The sequence below is a fragment of the Miscanthus floridulus genome, chromosome 3 (assembly GCF_019320115.1).
Source record: "Miscanthus floridulus cultivar M001 chromosome 3, ASM1932011v1, whole genome shotgun sequence".
Taxonomy (NCBI): Eukaryota; Viridiplantae; Streptophyta; class Magnoliopsida; order Poales; family Poaceae; genus Miscanthus; species Miscanthus floridulus.
The window spans coordinates 147,446,610-147,465,423 of record NC_089582.1 but is presented as its reverse complement, the minus strand read 5'-3'; the positions used below and the strand labels follow the sequence as shown (position 1 = coordinate 147,465,423).

At 44.9% G+C, this 18,814-nt stretch overlaps 1 protein-coding gene across 1 annotated transcript; it reads left to right on the top strand.

The window, feature by feature from the left end:
- Nucleotides 1-119: 119 nt before the first annotated feature.
- On the top strand, nucleotides 120-13,309 carry LOC136544666 (uncharacterized). The gene is made up of 9 exons (XM_066536745.1): nucleotides 120-1,046; nucleotides 1,106-1,621; nucleotides 2,627-2,764; nucleotides 2,873-2,927; nucleotides 3,012-3,202; nucleotides 3,347-3,437; nucleotides 3,936-4,229; nucleotides 4,329-5,438; nucleotides 12,723-13,309. The coding sequence occupies exons 1-9, from the start codon at nucleotides 120-122 to the stop codon at nucleotides 13,307-13,309; spliced, it is 3,909 nt and encodes a 1,302-aa protein (XP_066392842.1).
- The last annotated feature ends 5,505 nt before the right edge of the window (nucleotides 13,310-18,814 follow it).

Sequence of the window (18,814 nt, the reverse complement as noted above, 5' to 3'; positions counted from 1 at the left end):
AGAGCCGGTTTAGGTTTTCTATACCTTAATCGGTGCTGAAAGCTATGGCGACCAATGAAAAGTTTGATGTTCGCGCTCCGTTTTTTGATGGGACTGATTATGATTACTAGAAGGCACGTATGACCAACTATCTCAAAGGCAAGTCGCTGAAGCTATGGAAAATCACACAAAATGCCACATATGTGATTCCAGCTGAGGAACCGACTGACGCCGCTGAGATCGGGCTTCTTGAAACAAATCATCGCGCTGTTGCAATTTTACAGGCTTCTATTTGTAAAACTGAATATGATCGGGTTTCTAGTGAAGATCTCGCTTATCAGATCTGGGAGAAACATAGAAAATATCATGAAGGCTCAAACACTGTGACAAATCGAAAATTTGAGATTCACCGAAAAGAGTTTGATGCTTTTTGCCAATTGCCTAGTGAGTCTATTGATGACATGTTTGCACGTTTTCAAGTGATTGTTAATAAGATGAAGGCCATGAATAGCAATATGCCTTATGATGGTCATGCTAGGGCTCTCAGATTATTACATTCACTTAATGATGAATGGGATATGAAAGTTGAGGCGATCGTTGAATCTGTAGGTTATGAGACTCTCACCACTGATGAGCTTTACAGTAAGCTCAAATCAAAAGAGATTGAAATTGTTTCTAAGCGTAAATTGAAAAATCCCACAGCTGCTTCTTCTTCTGACGTTCCAATGGCTTTGGTTTCTGGAAATAAGACTAACACTAATGCTAATCCAAATGTTTCCAGTTTTGCTTTGTCTTCTTTGTGTCATGTTGCAGATGAGGAGTTGGAGGTGCTAGATGATGATCAGCTTGTACTGCTCTCCAACAAGTTTAAGCGTGTGTATGACAACAGGCGTAATAGAAGACGTTCAGATGGCTGCTTCAACTGTGGTGAGCGAGGACACTTTGCTGCTGATTGCCCAAACAAGCAGAGATCTTTTGAGCAGGGCAATAACTCCTCTAGGCGCCAGGAGAAGTTCAGGGAGAGGAAGAAGAAGAAGGATAAGCAATGGAAGAAAGGCGGACAAAAAGTACTCTGACAAGCAAGTCGCTAAGGCTGCAAATGTTTTGTTATCTTTCTCTTGGACAGTATGTTTTAGGTGGCTCGTCAGACTCCAGCGATTCAGATTTCGAGGATGAGACACCCAAGAAGAAGATAGATGGACTTTGCTTCATCACTGACGCCGGCATCAATGGTGGGATATGTACTATGGCCTTGGAGGGTGATGCATCAACCGACATCAACGATGAAACTTCTGATGATGAGGTAGATACTTCTGCAGAACAAAGAATAGCTAATTTAACTAAAATTGTTCATAAGCAAAATAAAGTGTTGGCTAAACTTAAAACTGATTATGATAAAACTTGTGCTGAACTAGCTACTCTCAAAAATGCTGCATCTAATCCTGCTGAACCTGATGAATGTGAAGAATGCTCAATTCATATGATTTCGCTTTCTAAATTGCAAACCAAGTATTCTTCCATTGTTGATGATCGAGATAAACTTTATGCTGAACTAAATGAACTTCGTTCTCGGTCGAATTTGCTTGGTACTTATGTTTCTTGCCCGCTTCTGAAAGTTGACTTGGATAATGCTTTATGTCGGGTAAAAAATTTTGAAGAACACACTTGTCCTGATTTGCCAGTTTGTTTGATTTGTCCAACTTTATGATCTGAATTAAATGTTGCTAAATCACATATTGTTGAGTTGGAAAAACACACTTGTCCGGTTCTTCCTTCATGCCTAACTTGTCCTAATTTTGTTGTTGAAAATAATGATTTAAGGGCCAAACTTGCTGATTTGGAAGAAGAAAATAAGCATTTGAGGACTATTCTTGGTTGGTGTTCTATTCGTGAGCCTCAAATTGGTATGGCTATTGCTCAAATTAAACGGGGTGAGCGTTTTGGTTCCAGTTATGACTTGAAACATGTTTTTGGTGAAAAAAGTGGACCGCCTGTTGACGAGAAGAATCCACCTTTGGCTAAATATACTGGACCACCTCCTAGGAAGGGTTCAGGTGTCACCTCTGATGGGTTGCTAGTTGAGACATCTAGATCTGCTCCTAAAAAGCAGGTTTGGGTGCCTAAGCCAAAACACTTCAAGGGTGTACAAAATACTAAGCCAAATGGTTCTTCTTGTGATCATTTTGCTAAGCCTATTTTTGTTGCTTCTAGTTCTAATGCTGAGGCTTCTTTCGCTCCTGCACGCAAGCTTTATCATTGTGATTTTTGCAGTCATGATGGTCATCTTTATGAGTTCTATTATCGGAGGATGCGTGCTGAACGACGTGAGCAGTACCCCACACGTGGTACTCATGATCGTCGTGTTTTTAGATATGAGCAGTACCCTGTACATGGTACTCATGATCGTCCTGTTTTGAGACGTGAGCCATTTGTTCGCTCTTCTGGTTTTCGCTCACATACTCGTGCTTTTGCACAACATCGGGATGACAGACCACGTTTTCCCCCTCGTGGTTCTCATCGTTTTTTTGAGAACTTTGATTTTGCTAACGCTTCTTTTGAGCAAGTGGCTCAGCACTGGTTTTCATTACATTATCCTAACCCTAGTGTTGAGTCATTAGCTCACCCTCGCTCTCGTTGTTGATTGCAGGTTGGAGGCGAGGAGGACATATGGATAATGGACTCCGGTTGTTCGCGCCACATGACCGGAGATGATAAATGGTTCTCCAGCCTCACCCCCACGAGCGTAAAGGAAAACATCACTTTTGGGGATAAAAGTCAAGGTAAGGTAATGGCGCATGGCTGCATCAAGGTAACAGATAAATACATGTTAAAGGACGTCGCATTGGTAAAGAATTTGCATTATAATTTGCTGTCTGTTTCGCAACTTCTTGAGGATGATTTTGAGGTTCGTTTTAAGAAAGGAAATTCGCGTGTTCTTGATTCTGCTGGTAACCTTGTTTGCAAGATTTCTCCTTTTAGACGGATTTTTAAAGCTGATTTTTCTAAATCTTTTGGTGAAACTCGCTGTTTAGTTGCTCATGGTTCCCCCTTGATTTGGAAGTGGCATCGTCGGTTGGGCCACTTGAGCTTTGATTTGCTTTGTCGTTTGAGTTCATTGGATTTAATTGATGGTTTACCAAAACTCAAGTTTGAAAAGGATTTGATTTGTGCTCCCTGCAAACATGGAAAAATGGTTGCTGCTTCTCATGCACCTGTGACTCAGGTGATGACGAGATGACCGGGTGAACTGTTACATATGGACACTGTTGGTCCAGCCCGTGTTCGGTCTGCTGGTGGGAAGTGGTATGTGCTCGTCGTTGTGGATGATTTTTCTCGATATTCATGGGTGTTCTTTTTGGAATCTAAGGATGAGGCTTTCTCATATGTTCATGATCTTGTTCTGAAGCTGAAAAATGAGTTGTCAAATAATGCCGTTAGAGCAATTCGCAGTGACAACGGTACGAAATTTAAGAATTCTCGCATGAAAGCTTTTTGTTCAGAACAAGGTTTAGATCATTAGTTTTCCTCACCTTACGTTCCTTCCCAGAACGGTGTTGTTGAGCGTAAAAATCGTACGCTTGTTGAGATGGCTAGGACAATGCTTGATGAACATAAAACTCCTAGACGTTTTTGGGCTGAGGCTATCAACACCGCTTGCTATGTTGCTAATCGCATTTTTCTGAGAGCTTTTCTGGGAAAAACATCTTATGAGTTGAGATTTGGTCGACCTCCCAAAGTTTTCCACTTTCGAGTTTTTGGCTGCAAGTGTTTTATATTGAAAAAGGGAAATTTGGATAAATTTGAATCGCGTTCTTCCGATGGGTTATTTTTGGGGTATGCCTTGCAAGGGCGAGCGTACCGTGTGCTTAATCTTGATACTAACCGCATCGATGAGACATGTGAGGTCACCTTCGACGAGACAATGCCTTGTTTTTCTTCTGCTTTTGAGTGTGCAGGTGATGACGCGATCGGGCAGGATATTTTTGAGGATGAGAAAGAGGAAGATGGATGTGACGACGACGATGACGATGATGCCCAGCCTGTGATGCAGGGGGAGCCTAGCGCCCAGCCTGAGCAGGCGCCCTCCACCACTTTGGAGGATGGACCATCGCCGACACGTACATCTACAGCAAAGCCTGCAGCTTCATCGACTATTGATCATGTACCGGCTACAGTTGAGGGGGAGGCGATTTCAGAACGTACAGCACCACGACACATTCAGAATCGTCATCCTGCCAAGAACATAATAGGTAATTTGGATGAACGCACGACAAGGAACAGAGGTATGAAAAATAAAAATTATTGTGTCTTTGCGCATACTGCCTTTGTTGCCTCTTTTGAACCCCGAGATGTTGGACATGCTTTATCTGATTCTAACTGGGTCAATGCCATGCATGAGGAGTTAGAAAATTTTGCACGGAATCAGGTTTGGGTTTTGGTTGATCCTCCTCCTTCTTGTAAACCAATTGGAACTAAATGGGTCTTTAAGAACAAACAAGGGGAAGATGGTCATGTTGTTAGAAATAAAGCTAGGCTGGTTGCTCAGGGCTTTTCTCAAAAAGAGGGTATTGATTATGGTGAAACTTTTGCTCCTGTTGCTCGTTTAGAAGCCATTCGTATTTTGCTTGCATTTGCTGCTTCACGTGGATATAAGCTTTATCAAATGGATGTGAAAAGTGCTTTTCTGAATGGTTTTATAGAAGAAGAAGTTTATGTTAAACAATCGCCTGGTTTTGAACATCCCAATTTTCCTGATCATGTTTTTAAGTTGCAAAAGGCTTTATATGGTTTGAAGCAAGCACCTCATGCTTGGTATGCTAGATTGAAAACTTTTCTGCTTAAAAACGGGTTCAAAATGGGTTCAGTTGATAAAACTCTTTTTCTCCTCAGGCAAGGAAATGACACTTTAATAGTTCAGATTTATGTGGATGATATCATTTTCGGTGGTTCCTCTCATGCTCTTGTGAAAAAGTTTGCAGATGTGGTGAGTAAAGAATTTGAGATGTCTATGATGGGCGAGCTGAATTTCTTTCTTGGCTTACAAATAAAACAAACTTCGGAAGGTACATTTATGCATCAGGGAAAGTACACGAAGGATGTCCTAAAGAAGTTTGCGATGGATGATGCGAAGCCAATTTCTACGCCCATGCCGACTAGCGCTGCTTTGGATGCTGATGAGGATGGAGAGCCCGTGGATCAGAAGGAATATCGAAGCATGATTGGGTCGCTGCTGTACTTGACTACTACGAGGCCAGATATACACTTTGCTGTGTGTATGTGTGCTCATTTTCAGGCGTCCCCCAGGACTTCTCACCGTCAGGCGGTGAAGCGCATAATGAGGTATCTTCGATTTACTCCTGCATTTGGCCTTTGGTACTCTGCTGCTTCAACTCTCAGTTTGTGTGGTTATTCGGATGCTGATTTTGCTGGGTGCCGTTTGGATAGAAAGTCTACATCGGGTACTTGCCAATTTTTGGGTTCTTCGCTTGTTTCTTGGTCCTCTAGAAAACAATCTAATGTTGCTCAATCTACTACAGAGGCTGAGTATGTTGCTGCTGCTAGTTGTTGTTCTCAGCTTTTATGGATGATAGCTACCCTTCGCGATTTTGGTTTGTCGTTTTCTCGCGTTCCTCTCTTGTGTGACAGCACTAGCACTATAAGTGTTGCAAAGAATCCTGTGCTTCACTCTAAGACAAAACACATTGAGGTTCGTCATCATTTTCTGAGGGATCATGCTGAGAAGGGTGATATTAAGCTTAAATACATTGATACTAGTCAGCAACTTGCTGATATTCTGACTAAACCACTCGATCAAACCACGTTTGCACGTTTGCGTGGTGAGTTCGGGGTGTGTTACCCATTCTAGTATCATTGTAAGTTGCTTCAGTTACATATGCCTTATACTTGTTTTGGCTAGTTTGCGATCGATGCTTTTGGAGAGGTTTGAATGTTTTGCTTGACCAATTTTTATTTTGAAAACAGCACAGATATATACTTAAAAATTTATGCTGGGCTATGCTTGCTTTTCTGGATCTAGTGACTTGTTGAATACTTGACATATATCTTGCTCATGGTTCGGTTGTCAGCTTCTTTTAATGGGTTTTCACTGCAAATGTAACTCACAATGCAAGTTTTAACTTGGGAGTGCATAGTATGGTTGCAAATGATCTGCTTGCTTTCCTGAGAATTTAAATATGGGCACAACTCTGATTTTTCCCATGTCCCTACTGGTTCTCGCTCATAATCAAAATTAAACAAACTGGCTGGGCATAACTCTTGCTTCCCATGTCCCTGCTGGTTCTCGCTCATAATCAAAATTAAACAAACTGGCTGGGCACAACTCTTGCTTCCCATATCCCTGCTTGTCAAGCTCACAAAAGCCAGAATTAAATATGACAAATGCATGCATTTGTGGGCGTTGCAGTGAACTTTGACTGAAGCTGTGTATCCATCATGTCAGCTAGCTATATGTTTTGTCTTCAGCTTGACACTAATTTTGGAATATGCATATTTTTACCTGGCTAATTGGGTTTTCAAAGAGATTTCAGTTCTAAAATTCTATTGGTCATGGCATTGTGTTGCTCCTTCTCTGAGTAGCTCGTGTTGCTGGTTAGCTTTTATAAGTATTTTGTATGTCTCAGAAGCTTCGACTTGTGCTTTCTCACATGCTTTTCTCTAAATTGGTTCCTTGCATTTTATCTTGATGGAGTGCTTTGTCAACAAGGGGGAGAGTGAGTCACAAATTCATTTTTGCAGGGGGAGTTTGATTTCGTTTTTGCTGAGACTTGGCATGCTTGTTTTGAGGGGTTGAGGGGGAGTGTTGCTGAAATTGTTGAGTTTTGCTGCTGAGATTGCTTTTGGGAAATTGATATGGCTTTTGATTCATTTTGGGGAGAGTGATTTTTTTTGTCTTGATTGTGTCGAGCCTAGCTTTTTTGCTAGCCCATGTCTTTGGGGATCAAGATTGTTTATTTTTCTTTCTTTTTATTTTTTTAGTTCCAATAAATTTGTGCGGTGTGGTGTTGTCAATGCACTCATCAAGGGGGAGATTGAGATGCCGGTGTGCTAGCACCTTGGTGATGAGCGATTGATAACACGGTGTGCGTGTGACGTATCTCTCGGCAGGTTGTGGTTGTAGGTGACAGGTGGAGACAAGGTACATGCGGCGACGAGTGAAGAACGAGGATAGGATGCCGTTCCAAAGAACCGTGGGGGCGGAGAAGGGCGGATCGAGGCTCGCGTTCGAGGGACAGGCGATCGTGTGGTGTACGTCTACTGTACCTGGCTACACGGTGGGAGGACGTCGAGGGAGGTTTCCAGATTACGCCACAAAATCCGGGGTTCGCTGGTTGAGCCACAAAGCCATGCATCGTACCGGGACGCTCGTGCGGCGTGCGTTGGCCGAAGATGGAAATTCTGGCGATCGCGATACGATTTCGGATGGTCGTGCGGCGACATCGCGAGGATCACATCGCGGAGATGGAGGGATCGCGGACATCGCGGAATTTGCCATGGAGGACGTAATTGGAATTTACGCCCCTACGTTGGATTTATTTAGCGTAGGGGGTTATGTGAAAATAGGTCGTGCCACCCTTTGGAGATATAAATATGTGGCACCTAGGGTTGAGAAGGGTGCGGAACGTTTTGGACTCTCGGCGAGTTACTATTCACGCGTGAACAGTACCATGAACAGCACTCGTGCCCCGGGGTTCCACGGTTCAGTTTTCCTCTCTCCGGTCTAGCCTAGGGTTTGAATTCTAGTGAGAGGTTTTTTTTTGTTGATCTCTCCGATTAAGAGAGGGAGGATGTTCGGGCGGAGGCTAGATGCACTTTTGTAAGTTCAATTACTCAATTTAATCTTTCATCTATAATGATTGATCTTGTGCATCTCGATTGGTTCTTTACAATTCTCGTCAGCATCTGACATAGTCTGCTTGTTTTATTTTTATCTCAAGATCCGTAAGTCCGATTGACGTGATTCCAGTTGGGTTAGTTTCGTAATTTCATCTAGTTTAATCTGACAAATTTTTAGGTCGATCGGAGTTACGGATTTTCGTCCACATCAGGTTTACTAGGTACATAGAGTTCTGGCCAGATTTGAAAAACATGATTTAATCAGGTTTTGTGTTTAGGGAAAGGGTTAGAAATTATTTTTGGCTTCCGCGACCATTCACCCCCTGTGGTCGTCCGTTTCGATAATATGAGAGTAATTTTTAGCCTCTTCACCAAACAAATTGAATGTAGCAGGTCGGTTGGTTAGTTTCTTTGGTGAATGCTCGCCATCTGGATTCACGTCTAGAGTCTAGACATAGGCCGATGAAGTTGATTTCTAGACACATATTTTGTCTCGAAATAATTTACGTTTTTGCCGTCCACACAGATTAATCGAAATAGTTCTCGATAAACCGAGCGTACCGTGATCTAAGGCTCTAATTAGATGTCCTGCAATTTGAAAATTTTTGCTAGTCAAAACACAATAACCTAGGATCTAATCTAATAATTAGACATCTCTCTTTTTTTTAATCACTGCAAGAATAAGATCCAAACAAGACCTAATAAAGCAATTAAAGACCAAATGGTTTGCTTACCGTGGGTATTAAATGACTGTCATACGCGACTATTTACTGACTTGACATGAAAGATGAAAAAGGGAGAAAAACAGTATAACTTGGGATCCCTATTCGCGGAAGTTCATGCGTGAAGCGCTTTTGCTCGGACCCGTTTGGCTGAGAGAGCCGGAAAATAGCTTATGAATCTGTCCAATAAGCTATACCAAACGGCCCCTAATAATGTACTATGACTACGAGTACTTGTTTTTCAATACTATTACAGCTGCGAACGTGGCACATTAGAAATTGATATTAAGGGTCTCTTTGGCACGGCTTATGCCGGCTTCGGCTTCATCTATTTTGCACAAATCGAGGCACTGTAGCGTGAAGCCGTTTTGTAAGCCGGGGTTAAAATGAACTAGAAGCTGGAAAAAACCAGTTTTTCTGGCTTCACCGACTTTGGCTTTACCGGTGAAACCGTTTTGGATGAGCCGCGACAAAGAGAGCTTAAATGTACTCCCACTTCCGTAAACATGGGTCGAGAGGACGGTAGGGCGGGTTCTTTTCCACGAGACAATAATTTTGTAACTAAATTTTAGTTCCAATTACTCCCTTTGAGTCAAACACCACACACTAACATAGGAACTAGGGACTAAACAACTCATTCCCCCTGCCTCGCAGTCTCTCTCCTCCCCTTTAATTCCTTTTAATCTCTGAAAACAAACATGATTTTATCCAGTGCTAGGACTAGAAAAAAGAAGAAGCGCTGATTATTCCTTGTCCAAAGGCAAAAGCTGCGGGGGCTTGTCCTCCCGCCTCGCCCACCGGGCGGCCATGGACGCGCACCGTACGCCCTTGCATGTAACGCCATGCGAGCACCCCCAAGCCGCCGCCTCGAACCGCGGACGCGCCGCCAGCGCCAGCGCCACCTCCAGCCCTAGCCGTAGCCGGTTAGCCCTCTGCCCTGCCGCGGTGGGATTCCTTTTTTTTTTTTTTTGGAACGAAAGGGGTTCCAATTTTTTACTCAGGCGGGCCGGCCGGCCGGCACACTCCGCTGCTGCAGGCAGGTGTGGGTGGACCCGTGGATGATGCTACGCTGTTGAGCAGCTCGAGGTACGGCCGCCCGTCGCCCGTCCAGCTAGCCATGGTGCGCCCGCGCGCGCTTGTCTTCCTGGTTCTTGCGGCAAAGATCCATGCATGGCACCGCCGCCGCCGCCGTTCCGTTCCATGCAATCATGGCTGTGTGGATAGTTGTAGCGATGCAGGAGTGCACCACACACACAGCCATGAGCCCATGAGCCATGCCACATTCACGTTCCTTGTGGTCTCCGGTACCAGCCTATAGTACCAGCAGTAGAAAGATGCTGATGCCTGCTGCCTGTGGGGCGTAAAAGGTCACAGCTCACAGGTTCAGAATTCAGCACAGTCCCTGTCACTAGTGGCCTGTGGGTGTAGTAGCTTTCTTTCACCGCAAATGTCTGGCACCAATGCAACCACCAACCTAGATGAAAGACGAAAAGCGCTCGTCAACCAAGATGAGACGAGGCGAACGGCGCTCGTCGACCAGCAAAAGGAACCGCACTCCGCAGTCCGCACGCTTGGAAGTTGGAATTGCATATCGATCTGTCTTCAACTATTGGGTGTTGCTGCCTGAGCAAGCTCCAACAATGGCTCGACAGGCGACACTCGGTGCAGCTCGTAGCATTGGAACCGATACTATCAAAATGTGGTGGATATGGATGTGCATGGCCAGCGGCGATTCATCCATGGTTTGTCAGTTACGACTAGTGGCCCAGTTCGTTTGGCTGAAATTTAACTTACGCTAATATTTATACTGAAATGTCGTGAGAAAAACATCGTTACCGATGAAGTATTGTTGCAAAACAGGGTATCTCAGACAGTGCGCGCACGCTCAAATGCTCTGCGATCTAAACTCACTGCATGACCCCTGCCTGCCGTTACTCATCGACACGACACATGCGGCAAATAAGAAACGAAAAGTTAAAAGGCAGCCAATGCTAGACCGGTATCGTAGTGTATATATACTCGTAGTATCGATCTATCTATGTGAAGAATGCGACGAAGCTACGAAAGCAAAAGCCTGCAGCGCGCAGTGTAGTGGCCTCCTCTCCTGGTCAGGCTTGTTGCTGGGACGACGGTCGGAGACGGATGGATCTCGGAGCGCACTCATCGCCGTGGCCATTGACGGATCGGATCGGAGTAGCAGGAGCTGGCCGGGGTCCTACCGTCGTCCTCTAGCTCACCAAAAGCACCATCTATCCAGGACGAGGATGATGAGAGGGGCTCGGGCCTGGCCGCCTGTGGGAGATGTGAGGTCAAGTTCACTCACAGAGACAGATGGAGGATGGGAGGGAGAAGGAAGAGGACTTTGGAGGCTTTCTGCATCAAAAGGCGCGCCTCTGGGCTCGCTGTCTCGCCAATTTTAATTCCCCTGCAGCGGAAAGCCTGCCTTGGCATGCACCACCTACACCTACACCTAGCAGCAACCAACAGGGAGGCCTCTGTTTCGCTCGGATCGAATCCGCTTCCAGCCTCTTCTCTGCTACTTTGTGCCTGTTCTTTCATACTCCTACAGTACGTATCCCGTCCGTCCGTCTCTTCTCTGCATACATGTTGTTAGTGTTGATCTCTCCGGCTCGGTTCAACGGCTGAGTTGGGTCTTGACCTCGTGTCCTAATTAAGGGCGTCCAGCTCTACATGATTGGTGGACCCCGTTATACTGCGCTATAAAGAGAGGTGAAGGCTAGCGGCTCTCAGTACGAGGTTTACCTTGAGCCACCACACCCACCGACAAACTCAATCTGATTTAGTGAGGGGCGCAACCAGCGACGGGAAGCTCCACTGCCGTCTTCACCGCCGCCTCTGCGCCACCACTGCACAGGACCGCATCACTTTCGCCATGGCTACGTCGAACTCTTCCTCCAAGCCCGAGGATGGTCGGTGACATCTCACCTTTCTTCCTCTCTTTCTCTCTCTAGATCATGTTCTAGTAAGTTTTATCCCGTATGTAAGATTGTACCCGCTAGATCTATGTCTAGGTGACCCACTATGTTTATCATTGGTATCAGTTGAGCCTTACCTAGTGTGTTGATCTAGATTGGGGTAGAAAGTAGAAGGAGATGATTTGATTTGCGTTTTCGATTCAAACCCTAACCCAAGAAGAAAGGACGGAGAGGTATGAGCGGACCTACCCGGGTTTCCCTATGCGTCGTCGCCACCGCCGTCGTGCGGAAAGAAGAGTTCTCACCACCGGCCGTCCGTCGATGACGCGCGGGCAGAACGAGCGAGCCCCACCGCAACGCGTGTGGGGGACTAGGGCACCGTCGCCAAGACCACATGATGGTGGCGCGCTCAGCCCAGGGCGAGCGCGCGCGCCAGCGAGGGGATCGGCTGCGGCGCCGCTACCCTTCCCCGGTCGCCACGGGTGGCCGTCACCGTTGCTCCTCTTTTTTCTTGCTACGGCGGTGAGAGAGGAAAGGAAAGGGGAGAATGTGTTAGGGTTTCAGAGGAGCGGCCGGGTCGCGTTTTTTATCGTCCGAAAGCCACGTAGGACCACCCGATCAGTTCTGACGGTTGAGAGCAGCTAGGCCGGATTCGGCCCAGGCACGAAGACGAATTCTCGACCCAGATCCAGGTTGCGGCCTAGGCGCGGGGGAGTGCAGCATCGTGCGTGGGCTGCTGGGCCAAATGAACAGTTGCAGATGGTTTTAAGTTTTATAATTTTCATAAGCAATTTTGATGAATTTTATTAAGTTTAGATGTTTCGATCTTTGCTCAAATTTGAACCAACGGGAAAATTTGTTCAGAGAGTAGATAAGTACTAATGAAATGCTTCTGATAATATCATTTTAAGATTAGTTTTTCATGTTTTCGCTGCAAAGTTGATGTTTATTATCTTCTAATTAAATTCGAACCAACGGGAGGATTTAATTTTGAAGAGTGGCTATAGTATTCAATAAATTATGATATTGTTATTTTTCTGACCAACGTTGATAATAGCAATATTATAATTTTTTTTATTCATGAGTTTTTCATGCATTAGTTTTATTTCTGCCCAACGGTGACGTGGAATTAATGTAGAAGCATATTGTATGTTTTAATTTTAACCAACGTTAAATTACCGCATGCAATTATTATATCATGTTTTCTCACTTTCTCTGATGATGTTTTCAGTACTCAACCCTATGGCATTCATCTCACACATTCCGCCTCTTGAAGGGGCAACTATCGCGCGTGTATGGCGAGAGAAGTATGAATTAGCACTTGCGCTGTCCGAAAATGACCTAGCGCTTACCTCTCCATGTTCTACTGAGCCAGTGGACCCTGTGAGGGAAGAAAATAAAACTGATGCTGATTTCACTACTCAGCAACGAGATCATGTAGAAGTGAGAATGAAATACGATCTTGGTCATAAGAAATGGGACATTTCAAACGACAAGTGCTTGATGGTGGCTAAGTCCACTATTTCAGATGCAATAAGGGAGTCAATCCCAGATTGTGACACCGCCACTAAGTATCTCAAGAAAGTGGAGAGTCAGTTTACTGGCTCTTCAAAAGATTATGTCAGTACCCTGATAAAGAAGTTATTCAATGAGAAATACTCTGGTGGAGGGATAAGAGAACACATATTGAAGATGAGCAACACGGCTTCCAAGCTCAAGCCAATGGATTTGGGGCTCAAGGATGAGTTCCTGATTCATTTGGTTTTTGCTTCATTGTCTAAAGAGTATGAAACTTTTGTTGTTAATTACAACATGTAGCCCGACAAATGGGACATTGAGAAGCTCATTGTAATGTGTGTGCAAGAAGAGGAGAGGCTTAAAAGCTCACATGGTGACTCTGCTACCCATGTGAAGGACAATAAAAAGAAGAATTTTAACAAGAATGACAAACCTCAAGGAAAAGCCCCTTAGAATGATCACCATCAGAAAAACAACAATGTCCAAGTTAACAAGGATCAATACAAATATTGCAAGAAGCATGGACATTACCAGAAGGACTATCCAGATTTCCTGAAGAGCCTTCTGAAGAGAGGTGAGAACATTATTATATTTATAGATGAGTCCTTGTATTTAAGTTATTCAAAATCTACTTGGTGGATTGACTCAGGTGCAACTATTTATGTTGTAAATTCCTTACAGGGATTCTATACGAGGAGGACCCTGCCAAGAGGAGAAAGAAAAATTAAAGTGTCAAATAGAGTTGAAGCCATTGGGGATCTCTCTCTAGAATTAGATGATGGTTTTGTACTTCAGCTTTCGGATGTCCTTTACGTACCCTCTTTGTATAGAAATTTGATAAGTATTTCACGCCTAGACGATGATGGATATGATTGCCATTTTGGTAATGGCAAATGTCAGATTGTGTTTGATAATAAATGTGTTTGTCTTGCCTTCAGACAAGACAAACTTTATTTGTTATCACTTTCTGAGAATATGAATGCTGTGAGCACTGAGAATGGGAATGCTTTCTTGTCTATGAATGCAAGAAATAAGCGAAAGAGAGTTCATGATATATCATCAAAATTATGGCACTATCGTTTAGGACATATTTCGAGGGGGAGAATAGAGCGATTGATTAAGAAATCAATTCTTCAGCCATTAGAATTTTTAATTTTAGAACAATGCATTGATTGCATAAAAGGAAAATACATTTAGAAAATAACGAAAGATGCTAAACGAAGCGCATGAATTTTAGAAATAATTCACACAGACATCTGTGGTCCTTTTTCTATGAAGAGTGTGGATGGTTATAATTCATTTATAACATTCACAGATGATTATTCTCGTTATGGCTATATTTATCTAATTAAAGAAAGATCAGAAGAATTAGATAAATTTAAGATATTTAAGGCTGAAGTAGAGAATCAGCATAATTTAAAGATTAATATAGAAATATCTGACCATGGGGGAGAGTACTACGGTCGACACACCCCATATGGCCAAGTTCTTGGACCTTTTATAAGGTTCTTACAGGAAAATGGCATAGTTGCCCAGTACTCTACACCGGGCGAGCCTCAACAGAATAGAGTAGCTGAAAGATGTAACCATACCTTAATGGATATGGTGAGAAGTATGATAAGTTACTCTACTCTACCGATAAGTTTATGGATGAAGGCGTTAAAAATCGCCATTCATTTTCTTAATCGAGTGCCAAGCAAGTCGGTACCCAAAACACCATATGAGTTATGGACAGAAAAGGAACTCTAGCTGAGGCTAAAGTCTTTAATCCAAACATAGGGAAGCTAGACTCCAAGGTAGTCAGTTGCCATTTCATTGGCTATCCAGAAAAGTCAAAAGGTTATTGCTTCTATTGTTTTAACAGACATACGAAGTTTATAGAAACAAGACATGCTGTGTTCATGGAGAATGATATGGTTAGGGGGAGCATGATAGTGCGAGAAATTAATTTCAAAGAGAAGCGGGTATACATGCCCACTCCGATGGTTCAAGAACTATTCTTCACGTGACCTATTGTTGCTGTACCAATAGTGCAAGACATTGTAGCAACATCACCTGTTGTTAGTTCTCTAGTGGCAACAATGAATGAACTGGAGGAACCTATCGTTCAGGATCCTATAGAACCCGTTGTCACACATGAGGAAGAGCAACAACAGCCTCATATAGAACACGCGTCAACTAATGAGGCCCTTAGAAGGTCTCAAAGAGTCAGGAAATCAGTCATGCCTGATGACTATGAAGTCTGAATGTGAAGAATTTTGAATGGAGGGTGATCCCACGTCATTTGAAGAAGCCATGAGAAGCGCTCACTCATCAAAGTGGCTTGAAGCCGTGTAGGATGAAATAAGATCAATGAATACCAATTGAGTTTGGGACTTAGAAACACTTCCTAAAGGAGCCAAGACAGTAGACTGTAAATCAGTCTACAAAACTAAATATGACTTCAAAGGAAATGTAGAAAGATTTAAAGCACGACTTGTGACAAAAGGCTTCATGCAAAGAGAAGGCATAGATTATAATGAGACATTTTCTCTATTATCATGTAGGGATTCTTTTAGAATCATAATGGCGCTTGTAGCACATTACAATTTAGAATTACATCAGATGGATGTAAAGACGGCGTTCCTAAACGGGGATTTGGAGAAAAATGTTTACATGGCACAACCAAAAGGTTTTGTTGTGGAAGGAAAAGAATGTATGGGATGCCGCCTGAAGAAATCCATTTATAAATTAAAACAAACATCAAGACAATGGTATTTAAAGTTTGATAGTATAATAAGGAAGTTTGGGTTTCAAGAAAATATAGAGGACACTCTACCTCGACTACCTCCTCCATGACAAGCTGTCGACAGATAAGATGGAAGCTCGACTGCTCGCATGTCGCGCCAAGTCCTTCGTTCTTGTAGAGGGTGAACTCTACAAACGAAACCACACAGGGATCCTACAGCTCTGTATCCCCATCGAACATGGGAAGCTTCTGTTGAGTGATGTCCACGATGGGGTCTACGGTCACCACGCCACGCCTAGAACCTTGGTTGGGAACGCATTTCGATAGGGCTTCTACTGGCCCACTATAGTAGCCGACATCGAGCAGATCATACGCACCTGCGAAGGGTGCCAGTACTACGCTCGGCAAACTCACCTCCCGCACCAGGCACTCTAGATGATCCCCATCACATGGCCCTTTGTGGTCTGGGGTCTCGATCTAGTTGGGCCTCTCAAGAAGGCGCCCAGAGGCTACACCCACTTACTTGTCACCATAGACAAGTTCACAAAATGGATCGAAGCTCGACCGATCTCCATAATCAAGTCCGAGCAGGCGGTGCTGTTCTTCCTCGACATCATCCATCGCTTTGGAGTACCGAACTCCATCATCACGGACAATGTCACACAGTTCACCAGCAAGAAATTCATTCGATTCTGCGATGAACAACACATCCAGGCCGATTGGGCCACCATCGCGCACCCCAAGCCAGGCCATCGGCTACATGCCTTTCTTCTTGGTTTACAGCTCTGAGGCCATTCTCCCAACCGACCTCGACTGTGGAGTGCCAAGAATCAGAGCATACGATGAACAAGGAGCCGAGGCATCCCACCAAGACGCCATGCACCAGCTAGATGAAGCTCGCGACATCGCCCTCCTCCGTTCGGCCAAGTACTAGCAGGCGCTATGTTGGTACCACAATCGACGGGTGCGGGACCGAGCCTTCAACGTTGGGTACCTAGTTCTCCGCCTCGTGTAGAGCAACAAGGACCGTCATAAGCTCTCCCCGCCCTAGGAAGGGCCATACGTCATCGTGGAAGTACTCTGGCCACGCGCCTACAAGTGAAAAACCATCGACGGTGAGGTCTTCACCAACACCTAGAATATTGAGCAGCTACGTTGTTTTTACCCTTAAATAAACGAATACTTTTTCTTATCAGTTTGTGTCTTCAAAAATCCCCAGTCTTTAGTGACATCTGACCCCTGCAAAGTGCGAGGGGTCAGACTTCACTCGAGGGCTAATATAAGTACGTTTATCTTGCAAACACTCTCTGTGTTATCTTTGCAAACATTCTATGAGTTTCCCCCCTTTTTTCTCATAGCAAGTCCTAAGGACTAGGATTTCGGGGACAAAATCTAAGTATAACTGGTAGGACTACGGAAAACCCATGCTCCAGCGGCTACAGCCTCCTTGCTCACCAGCGTGATCAGAATTGGCTCACCCGCACTCTGAGTTTTTTGCGACCTTAACTACGGGAAGGGTCGGAAGGCACCATACCTCTTTGCCAAAAAGAGGGAGAAGAGCTAAAAAGCTGTTTGCCATATCAAATTTAAGAACTTATTCATTTTTTGCACAAATTCATCGCTTACAAAGTGATTTCACCACGAAAAGGACAATGTATTCATAAATACAAAAGAATGTTCACTTGGGGGCTCCCCCACAAACTTATTCGATTATAGTTTCTGACCAATTCTACTATGGGTACTACTATGGTCGCCATGCCATGCTCTCCATCGGCGACATCCTACCGCTCCGTGGGGTCCCCGAGGGCGCCGTCATCTGCAACGTCGAGCACCACTATGATGCCTTCGTTGGAGCATCTAGGGACTACACCATCATGATCAGCCATAACCCTAACAACGGCTCCACCGCTGGGGCATCTAGGGACTACGCCATCATGATCAGCCATAACCCTGACAACGGCGTCTGGACGGAGGGCGTTTCTCACCGAAGAAAGGCCACCACAAAAGATGGCAAAACCGACGACACTCAGCACCCTCCAGTGCACCTCCTCCTTTGGTGGAAGCGGCCCCTTCTCGGCAAAGATGGCCGACACCATCTCATCTATGTTGGATAACCTCCAGCTCGACATCATGCTCTAGATTCACGAGCGGATCTATGAGTTTTTCTCTCCTTGGGATTACCCTCTCTCACTTAGGAACCGCTGCGACAAACGAACACATTCGGTGAAAAGGAAGGAGAAGAGGTAGCGGCTCAGAAGCAGGTGAAGGAATAGGACGAGAACTCCCCTCCCCCTCCCTATTTAAGGAAGAGGCGTAGCAGCTGAGGAAAGGTGAAAGGCTAGGACAAAAAACTCTCTTCCTTCCCCTATTCAATGCAGATGGGAAATTAATACTGACAGGAATCCGAGGGGACGCGCCTGGACCGATGGGATGCGCTCTGGTCAACGAGATGTCGCCTCGTCAAACCAGATGTTGCCTTGGCATGGCCCACCACTACCGCGTGCTAGGTGCGAGAATCAGGGCGCACCCGCATGCAGGCAACTCTCAGCTTACCCAGGTAGGACCTAGAAGGACCCGATGATGGAACCCCCATCTAGGGGGGCCCAACAGGCCTCCTGGTCGATTGGACGACCCATGTAAAACGACGAACGAACGATTGCTGAAAGATAAGCACCTCTATTTACTCACTTTGCGTGTAAATTTCATTACCGAGCATTCGACCCCAGCAGCGGTAGGGGCACGGACATCTCCCGGGAGCTACCGAGAGTGTCTACTTGTTTAGACGCCCTCATCACCTGACCCCTCCTTACGTTTAAAATTCAGAGACACGGGGTGCGGGTGTAAAACTTTGAGTAAAACTGGATGAACCGCTAGACCCTATGCCCCGGCGGCTATGGGGTTTTTGTTCACCAGCATAATCGAATTCACAGTTCCTCGTACCCCAAGCTTTAGCATTCGCCTCCTCAAGAAGGGTTCAGAGGGGTCCGCCTATAGAATCTCCTTCAAGAAGAAGCTGTCAGGTCGCTTAAAGTCAATCGAACTGCTCGGATCGCCACCGAGAGACGGAAACAAAAAAT